Genomic DNA, 15,285 nt, shown 5'->3' with positions numbered 1-15,285 from the left:
AAGCAATTAAAGATGGTCAGGTAAAGCTAACACAGATTAAAAAGTGAGTTGATTACTCAGCTAGTAGGCATCTATGATAACTTGCAGAGAGGAAGAGAATTCCATTGGAGAGCATCAGATAATGTGTGTTCATTTGAAAGAGGAACTTCATGGAAAAACGTGTCACAGACTAAGCGCACTAGTGCCTAAAGGTAAAAGGTGTTTAAACTTACACCTAGGAAAGAAATCAGCCATATTTCATAATAAAAATCCAAAACAATTAGCAAAAGGTCCAGAAATACCTCCCCCAAACGTTTCCCCCCAACTCCAATTGTGAGGCACAAGGATTATTCAAAGGAATAGACTTGCCAAGCCTATTTCAGGAAATAATTGCTTTTATTATTGACAGGTTTTTAAATGTCATTGGCACTAGAATTCACTTTCAAATGCAAAACATAAAGAAAGCCAATTAACAGAGGATATCTAAAAAGGTATATAACGGATATATATTAAACTCATGTTTATGTGTTTTTATAATAAAAAACAATTTATTTTATTAATAGAAACAGCGTTAAATAAATTCATATTATATGTAATACTGGGCTGCTCACAAGTCTTTCCTACTAATTCTAAGAAGGCTAGCAGCAAAGAGGCTGATACAGAAATATCAAGACATTGACAATCTCAAGAAGAGGTATCCAGTCTTTTTCCTTCCCCACAGCATTTAATTCAATACTCAACACACAACAGGTGCTTAATACATATTCACTGATATGAGTAGGATACTTGCTAAGAAACACTGAATGACAATTTGTTACTTTATTACCATTTATTTATATTAATAATAAAGTAACTCAAAAAAGTTTTGAAAGTAATTCATCTTTACTGAAATTTTTCTCTTTAATACATACTACCATATAACAAAAAAAGAAGAACTGTAAGACAACTCCACTCTAAATACCTACAGGTTAACTTACAGGAACTTAAAAATAACAAAAATAGCGCACACTACTGGAGGCCTAATGAAGGAAACTAGTTTATACCACCACCTAGTGGCCACACAATGATGCAGCACAAAGAAGTACTTACCAGTGATGTCACCAAAGTACAAGCATCTGGAGTTTACACGTAGAACTACTGCCCTCCTATGCAGCTGGGCCAGCGTTGGATCCATCTCTCCCACTTCCTTCTTCAGATTTGATGAGGCTGACCTTTGGACAAAACCAAGCAGAGACATCAAGTGGATCCTTGCCTTTCCCCACCTCATATAATTTCCTCCACCCTTTAACTGATACCTATTTGTTACGTACAGTGTAAAATGCACTTTCACACTCATTGGACCAGATGGCAATAATTAAAAAGTGGTCCTGGCTGGGCCACATAGCAGCAGTGAACCTGAGGAAATTAATGTCTCAAAATCTCACCTTTTTCACTTAACTTATAGCATTTTGAGGATAATTAAAACCTGTGAGAAAATAAATAGGAGATTGCCTTAGGCACCTAACAGTACTTAACAATGTTTACCTAATTCTAAGTTGTAGTCATAAATTTTACTCCTATCTTGTAAGCATTCTCCTTTTGGAAATATTCTTGGAAGTTTCCTCTATCTTTCTCTTGGTTGTATGCAGTTAATGAGGAGGCCCTAGGGGGTGGCCAAGCCACAGTGTGGAAGAAGTCTGGTCCTTATCATGTATAGAAGAGCTGCCTGCCAAGTAGGTAAATGCACTCTGGTTTCTCATAAAAAATAAAATTCATTAGTGTTTGAGTCATAATACGCTTTTGGTGTCAATCTGTAACAGCAAATTAGCCTAAACGATATATATATATGTATGTATGTATATATATATTATATATATTCTTGAAAGATACTACCAAATATTGAGATCTCTGGCCTCCTTCTCTCTTTAGCCTCAAGAACCTGGCAACAAAGATTAGACCTCACAGGTGGGACACCAGAAGTTTCCTTGCTGAGAAAACTGACTAGACAAAAATAGAAATAACTTATAGATAATAACAGTGGGGTGATGGGCATCTACTGAAGGAAACTGCCCAGTCAGATCACCCTACACTAAAGCCCATTACTTGGCAAGACCCGCCCAAACTCACAGAGCTTTTTTATAGTCCAACTTCAAAATATGAGCTGAGAGACAAATAGAAAAACATTTCAGGAAAAACTCCAGTACCAGAGACAGAAAAAATAAATAGATAGAAAACAAAATAAAACTCAAATGAAGACTTAAAACAACAATATTTAAAAAGAAAACACCTATAATCAATGTCCCCAGAGAGACAGAAATATAGAACCCATGAAACAAAAAGAGGCTAATATTTCTGAAGAGAGTGGGGAAAAAAACATTCTGGAAAAAGGGGTAAAAAGGAGCTCTTGGACATAAACAATGGAAATTAGAAGTTTAAAATTTTACTACATGAGTTAGAAAATAAAATTGGAACATTTCATGACCCCCCCCGAAAAAAGGAAAAAAGAAAGATTAAAAAATTAGGAGGAAAAAGAAAATTAGAGGTTCAAATGGAGGCATAATGTTTGAACAAAAGAAGTTCCAGAGATTGAGGAGGAAGAAAAAAAATCCAAGAAACATTACAAATTTTTCATAATTTAAGAGTTTCCAGATTGAGGGGGGTCAACTGAGTGAGACATAATGTATGAAAAAATATCTATCCCAAGGAACATTATTGTGAAATTTCAAAAAATTAGGGAAAACAAGAAAAACATAAAAGCTTCCAGAGAGAAATAAGTCACATACAAAGGATCAGGAATCAGAACGGGATGAATGTCTCACTAGAAACTATAATGCAATGGAGCAGTGCCTTTAAAAACATGAGGAAAAATTATTTCCAATGTAGAATTTTACACCCACCCAAACTATAAATTTAAGGAGGTTGATAAAGACATTTTTAGAGATGCAAGTCTCAAAAGTTTAAGTCCCATGTGCTGTCTCCTAAAATTAGGAGGAAAAAACAAGATGCAAGATCCTGGAAAAATGAGGTCCAACACAAGGCAAACGAGATTCCCCAGGAGATCAGTGAAAGGAGATCCAAGAATTACTACAGGGCCACCTTAGAGAACGCTTAGTCCACACTGGACCAAGAGAAAAGACTCCTGAAAGATATCTCTAGAAGACGAAACTGATAAACTGATTAACAGGTTTAATCATTTTGAGTTTTGGCAAAGAATCTGGTGATTAATAAGTATAAGGAAAAGAAGAGAAACAAATGAAAAAGAGAAATAAAAAAATAGTCACCTTCCTATGATTAAGATCATAGACGTAAGCCACATAGCAGTGGCTTAAACTAGAAGATGAATTCTCTTGTGGAAGAAGTCCAGAGACAGGCAGTCCAGGGCTCCTAGTATGGTGTTCCTTGGTGTCAGAACCTAGGCTGCTTCTCTCTTGTTGTTCTGCCATCCCCAGCATGTGGCTTCTACCTCAAAGACCAAGAACTCAAACCATTACATCCACATTCTAGCAGGCAGAAATAAGAAAAAGGCAAAGAGGAAAACAACCCCTCCTACACAACTTTAAGATCACTTACAGTAGGTCATAAATGCGCTAAAACATCCCACTGGCCAGGACTTAAGTCACGCGGATGCACCAAGCTGCCTGGGTTCTATTAGTATTTTTTTAAGAGGGGTTGGGACAAGAATGGCATTGGGAAAGAGCTAGCAGTCTCTGCTACCTCCCTCCAGCACTTTCTATTCTCCATATCCTACTTTGTCTTTCCTCGACGTATTTATTAATCCCTGATATATTTTTCTTTCATTTGTCTATCTGTTTCCCCTAACCTGGAACTTCCAAGGGGACACAGACTTTGTCTTTTGTTCACCTCTGCACCCCAGTTTCTGGAAAAGTGACTGAAGCATAGAAGAAATTTAATATGGGTTGAATGAGGGAATAAATTAATTCCGGGGTTGGGGAGGGGGGAGTCTAAGAAAATAAATTTAAACATAAAGATCCAGTCTGGGCACAGATGATGCTTTGTTTTGTCTTCATTAGTTAGAAATGGATGCCCATCATCTGGAAAAAATGACTCGCCCTTCTGGAATTACTAATTTTAAAAAGCCTCCTTTCCTCTGAACAGATGATTCAAGTCATTGTACAAGGTACAACTAACCCCCTAGTCCTAATAATATAAGCAATATTGCATTAATGTTTGCAATAATGTAACTATTAGCAAGAATAACATAAACATTAACATGATGTAAATAATGTAAATTAATGATGTAATCAATTAACTGATTATTTTTCATGTAAATATTATTAGCCGCAGGAAGGGAAATTATTTGGGGGGAGTGTTATACTAGAGATATAAATCCTCTTCTTCCATAGAAGGAGTCAATAGATACTATCTAGACCGAAAAAAAAAAAAAAACACAAGAAATAGCAAAATATGCCTATTATTTAAAAATACAGAAACAGGCGTCAGAAGAAATAGCTCGAAATGTTGAAAGGTGATTATTCTGGTGAGCAATAATCAGGGATAAGGGAGACTAGACCAAAGGTTTTGCTTTTAAGGATCACAGAATTTTAACAACGTATGTTTATATTTGAATTTTTCATATCTAGCTCCGTGCGCCCATTCCTCTGAGCTCCCGGAAAATAGTGTAAGTTATCAGGAGCCTTGCAACTTCGCGCTGTGGGCAGTGATGGGGAAGGAGAATGCACTTAGAACAGAAAAGTGAAGGCTCCTTGGGCGTACACACTCGCATCCTACACACGAACTTTTAGGAACTGTACGCACGTGCGCAAGGAGATGAGGCGACGGGCCCAGACAGGTGGTACAGGAGCGACATCAGCACTCAGCTAATTCTAATATCATTTCTGACGCTGGGGGTAAGAACGTTCGAGGGAACCAACGTGGAGGAAGGGTCAGAGCTAACACCAAACGCGTCCGGGGCTCAGGCTGCGGAAGACGCCTGGCAGACTGGGCGGTCCGGCCGCCCCCCAACCCGCCCCCCCGGCCCCAACGCAGGAGGAGGAGCCGAACCGCCCCCGCCTGCGTCCGGGAGTTGTGCAGGCGCCGCTCCCTGCTAGTCGGGAAGCCACAGGAGAAAGAATTCAAGGAAGAATACCGGCCGCTGCCCTTCTCAGCGCTCGAAGCCGTGCCATGCTTGCCCTCCGAAGGAGCCTGACTAAGGCTCTGGCCGCTCGGACGCAGGCGCCTCAGGTACTGGCCGTCCGAGACGCGCCCAAATCGTTCCCTGGGGGAGGGGCGGGGAGGGGCGTCTGCGGGGAGAGCGCGGGCCGCGCATGCGCCTACGGGCCCAGACCTGCCAACGTGGTTCTGCTGCCGCAGAGCCGACTTCTAGTACAAGTCTTGGAATCCCGTGGCGGCGGACCCCGGGATGCGCGGCAGGAGGAAGGGTTCCGTTAGAGGAAGACCCAATGCCAGGGTCGCCTCTGGCCGGCTCGCAAACAGTCGTGGACAGGGGCCGTTTCTAGCCTAGGTACCCGGAAGCCCTGAGGTCACCCTGAAGCGCCAGCTGCTGCGTTTTTGCGGCTCTGCGAGGTTGCTGTCGCCGCATTGGGGCCTGTGCTAGACACTGGTCCGGCCTCTCTTACTGATTTGTGTTTTGACAAGCCCCTCCAGACTGAAGGGGCAATAGGACAGGCCTCCCCCTATTAAGCGAAATACACAACCTTCCAGCATTTTGCAGGCAGAGAACCTTTAAGAGGGGGCCCAGGGTGCAGGTGGTGAAGATCCTGCTCAGATGCCACTGTCTCCTGAGGTTGGTGCCCTAGTCAGGCAGTGTCAGGAATCTCGTAGCAAATATGATGATGACAACTTATTTAATCTGGATAAAAAATGTACAAAATAGATTATTGTGATTCAGCCTTAACTGTCAGGAATTGGCCTATTCTGTGAATCTAACCTAGAGGTTTTTTCCTTTTGGTGTTTAGGCTTTTACTTCTTTTTCAAAGAGCAGTAAGAAGGGGATTATAATCTACTCTAGAGACTGACTTTCTGGTGAAGACTAAAGAGGAACCATTAATGGCCCCTTCACCCAAGATTAGCAATACAGTCTTTATTCTGATTCTCTCTATTGGGGCAGGACCAAGAATTATTCCTTAGAATTTTACTCTGAACTTTGATGTTATTAAATGTCAACCAAAAAAATGAAAAAAAAAATGGTTCTGACAAACCTAGGGGAAGGACAGGAATAAAGACGCAGACGTAGAGAATGGACTTGAGGATACAAGGCGGACACGTTCTTCTGCCAACGATAATAAAATGTATGCCTTTGATCACATATTTTGATCTCCAAATACAAATTCCCTGAAAAGCAACTTAAAAAGCAATTGTTACAAGTACCCTATTGGCCCATTTTCTGATATCTGATATACTTATATTTTATTTATAATATTTTTAAACTATAAATACTAGGCAGTTTTTATTTGCTTAACATTCTGTTAGTAAAGTTTAGTAAGATGGCACAAAAAGAATATCTGTCAAATACAGGGGCAGCTGCAATTGTTTTTGATGGCAAGCTTAAGTCAGTTGGGCAATAAGAGTATAACTCATCATAGACATGGAATGACCTCAAGAGAGATTATTATAATTAAGCCTTATACACAATTAAGTAAAATATATGCATTACTGTGTTTTGTAAACAAAATATATGTCAGAAGAAGAAGCCTACTGTTTTCCTTTGACATATTAGGTAGTCAGTATAAGCCCAAAATTCATCAATAGCCTTATAAGTACCAAAACTACTTTAATAGATAATTCTGGTATAATCAGCTTCAGGAAATGTGCACATGCTAACCAAACTTATGTACGATGGATATGTAAACTAGGATGCTATATGAATGTATATGTATGCGCATGTGTGTATATACATATATTTGTATATACATATATATATATATACACACAAACACATATACATACACAAAGCATCTACTGAAAGTTAAGTTTACTCAGAGAACCCAATTAGAAATTTACATTGTGAGCATATGACTATTACAAAAGTAATGAATGGTTCTTAAGGGATATTTCCATCAACCTGCTATAATTGGGTGGATTAAATGCCCTTCTTCAGGTTGCATACGTAATTAAACCCTAATAATTATTCAGACAATTCTAACTTACTGATGTTTCCTTTTTCTAGCATTTACACAGGCTATCACCATAGTACAATGCAACTGGCTAAGTCATAGTTTCCTATTATATTAGTTACACTCCTGTCCTATTTTTGACTAGTGGTCCACTTCACTGGATTTAGAAAATACTTCTACCTGACCAGCAATTTCCATTGTTTTAAGAACGTAAAAAAAAAATTAGTTTTCTGCCAGTAAACACATTGTCATTGTGCCAGCCAAAATACCTGTATGTGTTAAAAAATTGTTTTAAATGCTTAACTCTAATACATATGCTATTCAATATAGATGGAATATTAGCTAAATAAGGGATAATAAACTATTTGTAAAATTTATCAGGATCCTAACTATTTGTAAAATTTATTAGGATCCTAATTGTCCTTTGGTAAAGAGACTGACCCAGTGCCTTCTTAGGAGCTTCTCATGGAAAAGTGACTAAAGGTGGAGCCCCTGCTAGGAAACAGTAGCTATATATTTAGAATGTTTAAAGCAGGCATCTTTATTGACATATCTCTAAACAAATTCAGTGGAGAGAGGACAACAGAAGTCGAAACAGATTATGAGTTTAATGAGTGTCCCTTGTTTCCAGACTCAGATTTGTTTGTAACATAATATTATAAACCCTACCTTCCCCAAATATTTCAAGTTGCCTTATCTTTCTTCAGGTGTGCTCATCTTTTGCTACAGGCCCCAGACAATACGATGGAACATTCTATGAATTTCGTACCTGTTATGTTAAGCCCTCAAAGATGAATGAGTTCCTGGAAAATGTTAAGAAAAACATTCATCTTCGGACAGCTCACTCTGAATTGGTTGGATTCTGGACTGTAGAATTTGGAGGCAGAATGAATAAAGTGTTTCATGTTTGGAAGTATGGTATGAGTCATCAGCTTAAGTATTCAGTACAGATTTTCATTCAGTTAGATATTACATGAGACTTAGTTCTTGGATCTATGTTACTATAAATACATACAGGTTAAGTAAAACTAAAAAAGCAATACCAAAAAAATTAATTCAGTGATTATTCTTCCCAACAGTATACCTCTTAACAGCCCATTGCTGGAACCTTTATATTATCATATGGGAAGCAATATTGGGAAAATGTGGCATCTCCAATTCCAAGTCATAAAATTCTAAGCTAGACTTTAATTCTAGAAAAAAAAGTTTAGAATGGTTATTGTAAAGATTTTTTATGAAAAATTTAAAGCAGTTAATGCAAGAACCAGAGTGAGTTAGGATCATAAAAGAAAGTAGAATTATTTTTTCTTTATATTGAAGCTATAGCTGGATATCAATGTTTTAGCAGAAATCATTCAAACATCTAGGGACTTTAGGGAAATAGAAGTTGATAGGGGATGATAGTTAACTTTGAAGCCCTCACCCATCCTTAAGATTTAATAATTTTGTTATATTTCAGGACCACTTTGGGTTTTTTTCTGCCCCCAGAGTTTCAAGGAATTCACTGTCATTATACTAGGCTAGGGAGGTAAAGGAAAGGAAGTGAGTTCTTTCAATATTGAAGTTGACCAACCCCTGGTTTACAAGAAGAACGGTTACAGGAATCCCTAGAATGTTTAACTCCAATATTAAATTTTTGTGAAGTCACATCAGGACTTGATGATATCTAAAGAACTTTTAATAATTTCATTTAGTGTTTGGTCATCAGTGTCCAAAGTTAATAGTCATATAGTACTTTAATATGAAAAGTACTCATTCTGAATTTAACGTGGCCATAGTTTAGGGGTTCTCCCTGTTGTAATAAAACAAACCCCATTAAAACACAATTTATGGGACTTCCCTGGTGGTGCAGTGGTTAAGAATCTGCCTGCCAATGCACGGGACACGGGTTCAAGCCCTGGTCTGGGAAGATCCCACATGCCGCGGAGCACCTAAGCCCATGTACCACAACTACTGAGCCTGCGCTCTAGAGCCTGCGAACCACAACTACTGAAGCCCACACGCCTAGAGCCCGTGCACCGCAACAAGAGAAGCCACCGCAATGAGAGGCCCGAGCTCCACAACGAAGAGTAGCCCCCACTCGCCACAACTAGAGAAAGCCCTCACGCAGCAACGAAGACCCAACGCAACCAAAAATAAATTTATTAAAAAAAACACAATTTATGCTTTAATGCACCACCAGCTGAATCACGTCCCATTAAGAAATTACTCGTAAGGTCCTGATATAACTTACTAATGCTCTAAGAAGGCTGTTATTCCTTATCTGCAACGTAAACCATAGAAAACTCTTTTACCATTAGTCTTATAAGGCCCTATTAGTAAATATTAGTACTAGGCCCATATGTTAGTAACATATGGGTAACAAACAGAAGAGAAATAGTACTGGGTAAAAAGAATGGATGACAGTAATTAAGAGAATGAGCACTATTTCTTTGGAAGCTGTTTGTTCAAAGAAGAGGCTGAAAAAGCAAATCTTAATTTCATTTATGTTCAATTTAATTCAGTTATACCTTGACCTGACCACTCATCACCATCACCACTGACAAAGAAAAACAGTCTTTTTCTAAACTGGCGCCATAATTTAAATGCCTCAATAAAATTAATAAGAATAGTTAACAGATACTGAGTACTCACTAGGTGCCAAACACTGTTCTGAGCTCCTTTCATGTGCTAATTCATTTAATCCTCACTTCAGCCCTGGCGTTAAACAGACACAAAGCTTCAATAACTTACCTAAGCCTCACAACTACCTACTAAGTGGTAGAGCATATAAAGCCCATTACTATATGATATTATCAGTTGTTTACGTTCCTACTCCCCTTTTAGACCATGAACAGCTTGGGGACAGGCGTCACATTTACTTATGTTGGTATCTCCAGTGATATAACACAGTCCTTATGTGGCCTCGATGAACATTTACTAAACTGAATGAAACCCAGAAAAAGTACAGGTGGTTTTAAATCAGACATTTTTATTTTTCTTACTCCTTTTCATCCCATAGACAATTTTGCTCATCGAACTGAAGTTCAGAAAGCCTTGGCCAAAGATAAGGAATGGCAAGAACAATTTCTCATTCCAAATTTGGCTCTTATTGATAAACAAGAGAGTGAAATTACTTATCTGGTGCCATGGTGCAAATTAGAAAAACCTCCAAAAGAAGGTAAGTCCTTCCGTCTCAGTCACTGAATTTTGATGGAGAAAATATTAAAGATTTTAAGCTATAAAAACTAAAGTTCTACTGGAAAAAAATGAAGTTAATCTTTTGCATAATATAGGAACATATGTTGATTGTTGAGATAAAAATAATTTGGAGCTCTTAGCTTATTCTTAAAAATTGAGCATTAAATAATGGAGTATTTTTCCAAATTGGTATCATTACTGATACTTAAAGTTTAGCTATATTATAGAAAAAGTTGACATGGTCACTAAAAGTTGAGAAGTTGGGCCTTGGGAGCAGAGAACACATGTGGGTAGATGAGGGATACTGTATGATATTTTGTCATAATTTTTAAATATTACAAACTTTTAGATATAAAAGTATTTTTTCATAAATTACTACTAATCTCAAATCATGAAGTACAAATTTGCTTATAAAATTTGACTGTTTGGGGGGAATGAATTAACTGGAACTGCCAAGCTGTATTACTGTAGTCTAACTTTTATGTCTTCCTCTTTCTTATTTCTCAGTTTGAAAATAATTCCTAAAGATTTGTCTTCTTCCTGATTTCACTTCTTGCTGACTTAAAGAAATTATTACCTCAATCCAGTTTTAAACAAAGGTCAGATTAGAAAAAGCATAAACTAATTTAAATTTTATTTTATTTCCCCCATTATTCCCAACTCTGTAGTGCATTTTGGATTACAAGAGATTTGAAAAGTCTTATTTAGATCCTTATCCACCTAGATCCCCTCAGTTTTAGGCACCATCTAAATGAACTAGTGGGCTTCAAAGACAATGTCAAATCTTGGTTCTCTTCCTCTATGTTATTCATGATTCTTCAGTAACTTTTGCATGTTTTTCCTTTACTTCTCAAATCTACTGGTCCCCTAGTTTCTTTCTGTCCACCCACCCTATACTTCCACCCAGAAGGTAAAATACTTTTCAAGTATTTACCTGGATATTATATACCTGGAATAATAAAACCACCTCCTTCAGGGTTTGTTTTGCCTCAAAAACTCTGAGACAGTCACTTCAGGTCCATTGTTTGCTTGCTGTTCCTGGTAGAAATGGAAACCTATAGGGGGAAATTATATAAAGCAAAAAAGTAGTAGAAGTTGGAAAGAAGAACAGAACCGTAAGAGATTGGAAAATACTTTATTCATTTCTATTATAAAAGTGTAAATGCAGGCAGCTAAAAGGTCCTATTCCATTATTTTCTCACAATTTTATTGATAAATTTTATAAATTAAAAATATTTTTAAAATATTAAAAATATTTCTTTGTTCTCTATAAGCTTAACAACTCATCCTTAAAGTAGGTCAAGGACTTTCTAAATATAAAAGCACAGTGCAAATTATTAATAAATATGTCTACATAAACATGTATATGTATATATGATCCTCCAAATCTATATATAGATTAGCTTTCCACTGGAACCAAACTAGACAGGATTACAAATTGCTTGAATGTGTTCAGTAAAATACTTATTTTTCTCCCTATTCCAGGAGTCTACGAACTGGCTACTTTTCAGATGAAACCTGGTGGGCCAGCTCTGTGGGGTGACCCATTTAAAAGGGCCGTTCATACACATGTCAATCAAGGCTACACAAAATTAGTTGGAGTGTTCCATGCAGAATATGGAATACTCAACAGAGGTACAGTTGTCCATCTCTCTGTGAAATTGCAAAGTATATTGGTGATCTACTGTTAAGTTCCTTGGGTCAGTTTGTCTCTCTTCTCATTATTGAGTGTATTTTACCTTTTATTGCCAAATTTTTAGTTTTTTGTGATTTTAAGGGTTGAGTAAACCTGTTTTAAATCTTATTTATTTAGAATATTAATACCTTATGAAGCCTTTTTCAAATACTGAACTGCTTTTTTCTCTGATACATCAAAATGATAAAATTTTTAAAACTGGAAAGGACCTCAAGAAATCACCTATTCCTTTCATAATCTCTTTTTCATAATCTACATAATCTCTGAATGGAGTTTTATTGATTTTTTTCCCACTTTTATTGTAATATAATTGACATATAACATTATGTAAGTTTAAGGTGTACAACATAATGATCTGATATATGTATATATATCATGTATATGTATATATTGTGTATGTATAATATGTATATATTGTGTGAAATGATTACCACAATAAGTTTAGTTAACATGCATTACCTCACATAGTTACAATTTTTTTTTCCTTGTGATGGGAACTTTTAAGCTTCTCAGCAACTTATTTATTTTATATGTGAAAGTTTGTACTGTTGTACCATTTGTGATTTTTTAAAATAATATTACTTGGGTTGTTTGGGGGTGAAAAGTAATATATAGTTATTGTAAATATTAAATGGACATGGACAAGCCCAAAGAAAAAAATTACCCATTTCTCACTACTTATATACACATAGTATGTATACCATATTGATTTATTTAATAAAACACCTATTTGGGATATTAAAGTTTATCTGAAAGGATAGTTAAGACTTTTAATATTTGAAAACTCATAATATCCAGTTGCCGCCTCATATTCTCCACTTCATGTCTAATGGACATCTCAAACCTAACATATCCAGAGTTGAGCTGATCGTTGCCCAGAAATTCAACTTTTAATAATATATTGTAAAAAAAAAGTTGGACTGTGCAAAAATAGATGTTTGTTTAAGTTGGAAAATACATGAAGAGGAGAAAAATTATGACAATTATTAGATGCCTTTCTCACACCATACACTAAAATAAAATCAAGATGGATTATAAATATCAATTAAAAAACTGAATTCATAGAATTACTGAAACAAAATATAGATAAATTTATTTAATAATATGTGAGAACAACATTTCTAAGCCAAAAGCAAATGAAGAAACTATGAAGGAGAGAAAAGAACTGATGATATTATTGTACAAAGGCTCAAATTTCTGTGCATACCAAAAAAAAATAAATGAAATCCAAAAGCAAAAAGAAAAATAAAAGCTTATGCAAAGATGACACAGATGACTAATATATATTAAAGAAGTTGCAGATTAAAACAATAATTGGATGCCATTTTTCACCTAATAAAAACATATTATATAGATATAGTATTGGAGGGGTTGGGGACAAACAAGTACTGTTGTACTATGTAGGGTTGTATTGGCTTAATCTTGCCCCCCTTAATAATTTGGCAATAAAATAAAAAGCTTAATTTTTTCAACTGTTTTTGCCAACATTCTAGGAAATACGAATGTTTTTAGTTATACAAGAAGGAAATTTGAAAGGATATACAATATATAATCACATTTGAATGATGACATTAAAGGTTTTTTAAATCTCTAATTTACTATAATAGACGTGTAGAATTTTTATTTAAAAAAACTACTGAAATGTGTGTACACACACTTTTTAATCTTAAATTCATTCTCAGTGTACTAGGAATATGATAATATGCTGAGTATAAATCAGTACTTCACTTCTGGAGGATAGTGTATAATATATACACTGTACATTTGTAAGTGTACATATGTAAGATACTCTTTGGTTCTCTCAATTTAAATTTTAGGAGTTTATGTTAAGAATATAATCAGATCCAGACTGCCTGGGTTTGAATCTCAGCTCCACCACTTAAAACTCTGTCACCTTGGGTGAGTTACTTAACCTTACTGTGCCTTAGTTTCCTCATCCATAAAATGATGATAATAATAACCTACCACTGAAGGTTATTATGAAAACTAAATGAGTTAATACACACAAAATGTAAAACCAGGCTCAACATGCAGTAGGCACCCAATAAATGTTAGTAGAAGTTGTCATCAGCATTGCTCTTATTATGTACATGTACTGCTGCTCTAATGAAATTTATGTCAGCATTATTTATAGTAAGAAAACTTTGGAAACAATGTTTATAAATTTCTCTCCCAGATCGCTCACCCCTCTGAAATCTTATCACTAATATACTTAGTGTTACCCTGTTGATAATCACTATTTTTATTTAAAGAATAGGAGTTACAGTTTCTGATTAATGTTTCTGTCTTTCTTATTTGAGCAATGCCACAGTCTTTAGAATCTATTTCTGGTTTATTTATTTCTGCAGTTCATGTTCTTTGGTGGAACGAGAGTGCGGATAGCCGAGCAGCTGGGAGACACCAGTCTCATGAGGATCCCAGAGTTGTGGCAGCTGGTAAGCTACTTCACTAAGCACAAGTTATTCTTAGAACAAATCTGATTTAGTCAATAACTTTATATACCTTCTTATGAATTTTTTTCCAGTTCGGGAGAGTGTTAACTTCCTTGGGTCTCAGCAGAATATGCTTCTGATTCCTATGTCATTTTCACCATTGAAATAGTCTTCCACTGATAAATGAAGCATTTCATTAAGTGCCATAAGCTGTGTCTACTAATGGTGCTTAAATTCTCCCAAGAGATTCTCACTTTTATTTGATGGAGGTGGTAAGTTAATTTGCTATGTCCCTTGCATATTTAAAAGCTACCTCTGTCCACTATCACCACCACGTCAGTAAACAGTCTGTTCCTTTTTGCCTAGGCATTTCAGTATCTGTCATACATTAAAAATAGTTGCTATTACTATAGGATCTTGACTTTTCATTTGTTTCCAAATATCTCTTTTTCTCTATTTTGACAACCCTCTGCTTTTATAGCATTTTCTTACATTCAAGTGATTCTTTCATTTCCATAGCTGTGATAATATCTTTAAAATATTTGTATACATTATTAACCTTTTCATCATGTCTGTTTTTCTGAGATTTTAAAAGTTTTTGTCCATTAAAGTTTATTTTATACTACCAGATAGGATTCATAAAAATATTAAACATATTTCTTTACTATGGAAGAGTACAATGTTACCGGGGTCATCTGTATTAATTATGGTTTTCACATTAATAATTACTTACCTGGAAAATAATGTTATTAGGTCTTGGTATTAAAAGTTATTGATGACCCATTGGTTTATATGCTGCAGTATCTTCGTTTACAGTTAACTTTACTAATTTTTACTTCATTTTAAATCACTGTTTAACAAAGGTACTTGGTCATCTGTTTGTTTTAATGAGATATTTATGGTTATGGAAATGTTTGCCCTAATA

At 35.9% G+C, this 15,285-nt stretch overlaps 1 protein-coding gene and 1 long non-coding RNA gene across 2 annotated transcripts in view; one reads left to right on the top strand and one right to left on the bottom strand.

Annotated features, from left to right (window-relative positions):
- Window positions 1-5,131, bottom strand: part of LOC309824438 — a 27,078-nt gene extending 21,947 nt beyond the window's left edge. Inside the window, exons 1-2 of the long non-coding RNA XR_014296930.1 lie at window positions 5,066-5,131; window positions 1,069-1,190 (exon numbers count right to left, since the gene is read on the bottom strand). This is a non-coding gene — a long non-coding RNA (uncharacterized lncRNA). The remainder of the gene's footprint in view (window positions 1-1,068; window positions 1,191-5,065) is intronic.
- NIPSNAP3A (nipsnap homolog 3A) lies at window positions 5,004-15,285 on the top strand. The gene is made up of 6 exons (XM_082657315.1): window positions 5,004-5,160; window positions 7,760-7,970; window positions 10,054-10,212; window positions 11,718-11,867; window positions 14,277-14,363; window positions 14,453-15,285. The coding sequence occupies exons 1-6, from the start codon at window positions 5,101-5,103 to the stop codon at window positions 14,527-14,529; spliced, it is 744 nt and encodes a 247-aa protein (XP_082513441.1). The 5' UTR covers window positions 5,004-5,100; the 3' UTR covers window positions 14,530-15,285.

This window comes from Grampus griseus (assembly GCF_964374135.1).
Source record: "Grampus griseus genome assembly, chromosome: 6".
In the NCBI taxonomy this organism is placed as follows: domain Eukaryota; kingdom Metazoa; phylum Chordata; class Mammalia; order Artiodactyla; family Delphinidae; genus Grampus; species Grampus griseus.
Note: the sequence above shows the minus strand (reverse complement) of the source record. Positions and strands in the feature narration are given on the sequence as shown.

Coding starts and splice junctions, on each gene's coding strand:
- NIPSNAP3A (XM_082657315.1), top strand. CDS start 5,101: ATGCTTGCCCTCCGAAGGAGCCTGACTAAGGCTCTGGCCGCTCGGACG. Junction 10,213..11,717: donor AGAAAAACCTCCAAAAGAAG/GTAAGTCCTTCC, acceptor TCCCTATTCCAG/GAGTCTACGAACTGGCTACT. Junction 14,364..14,452: donor TCCCAGAGTTGTGGCAGCTG/GTAAGCTACTTC, acceptor ATTTTTTTCCAG/TTCGGGAGAGTGTTAACTTC.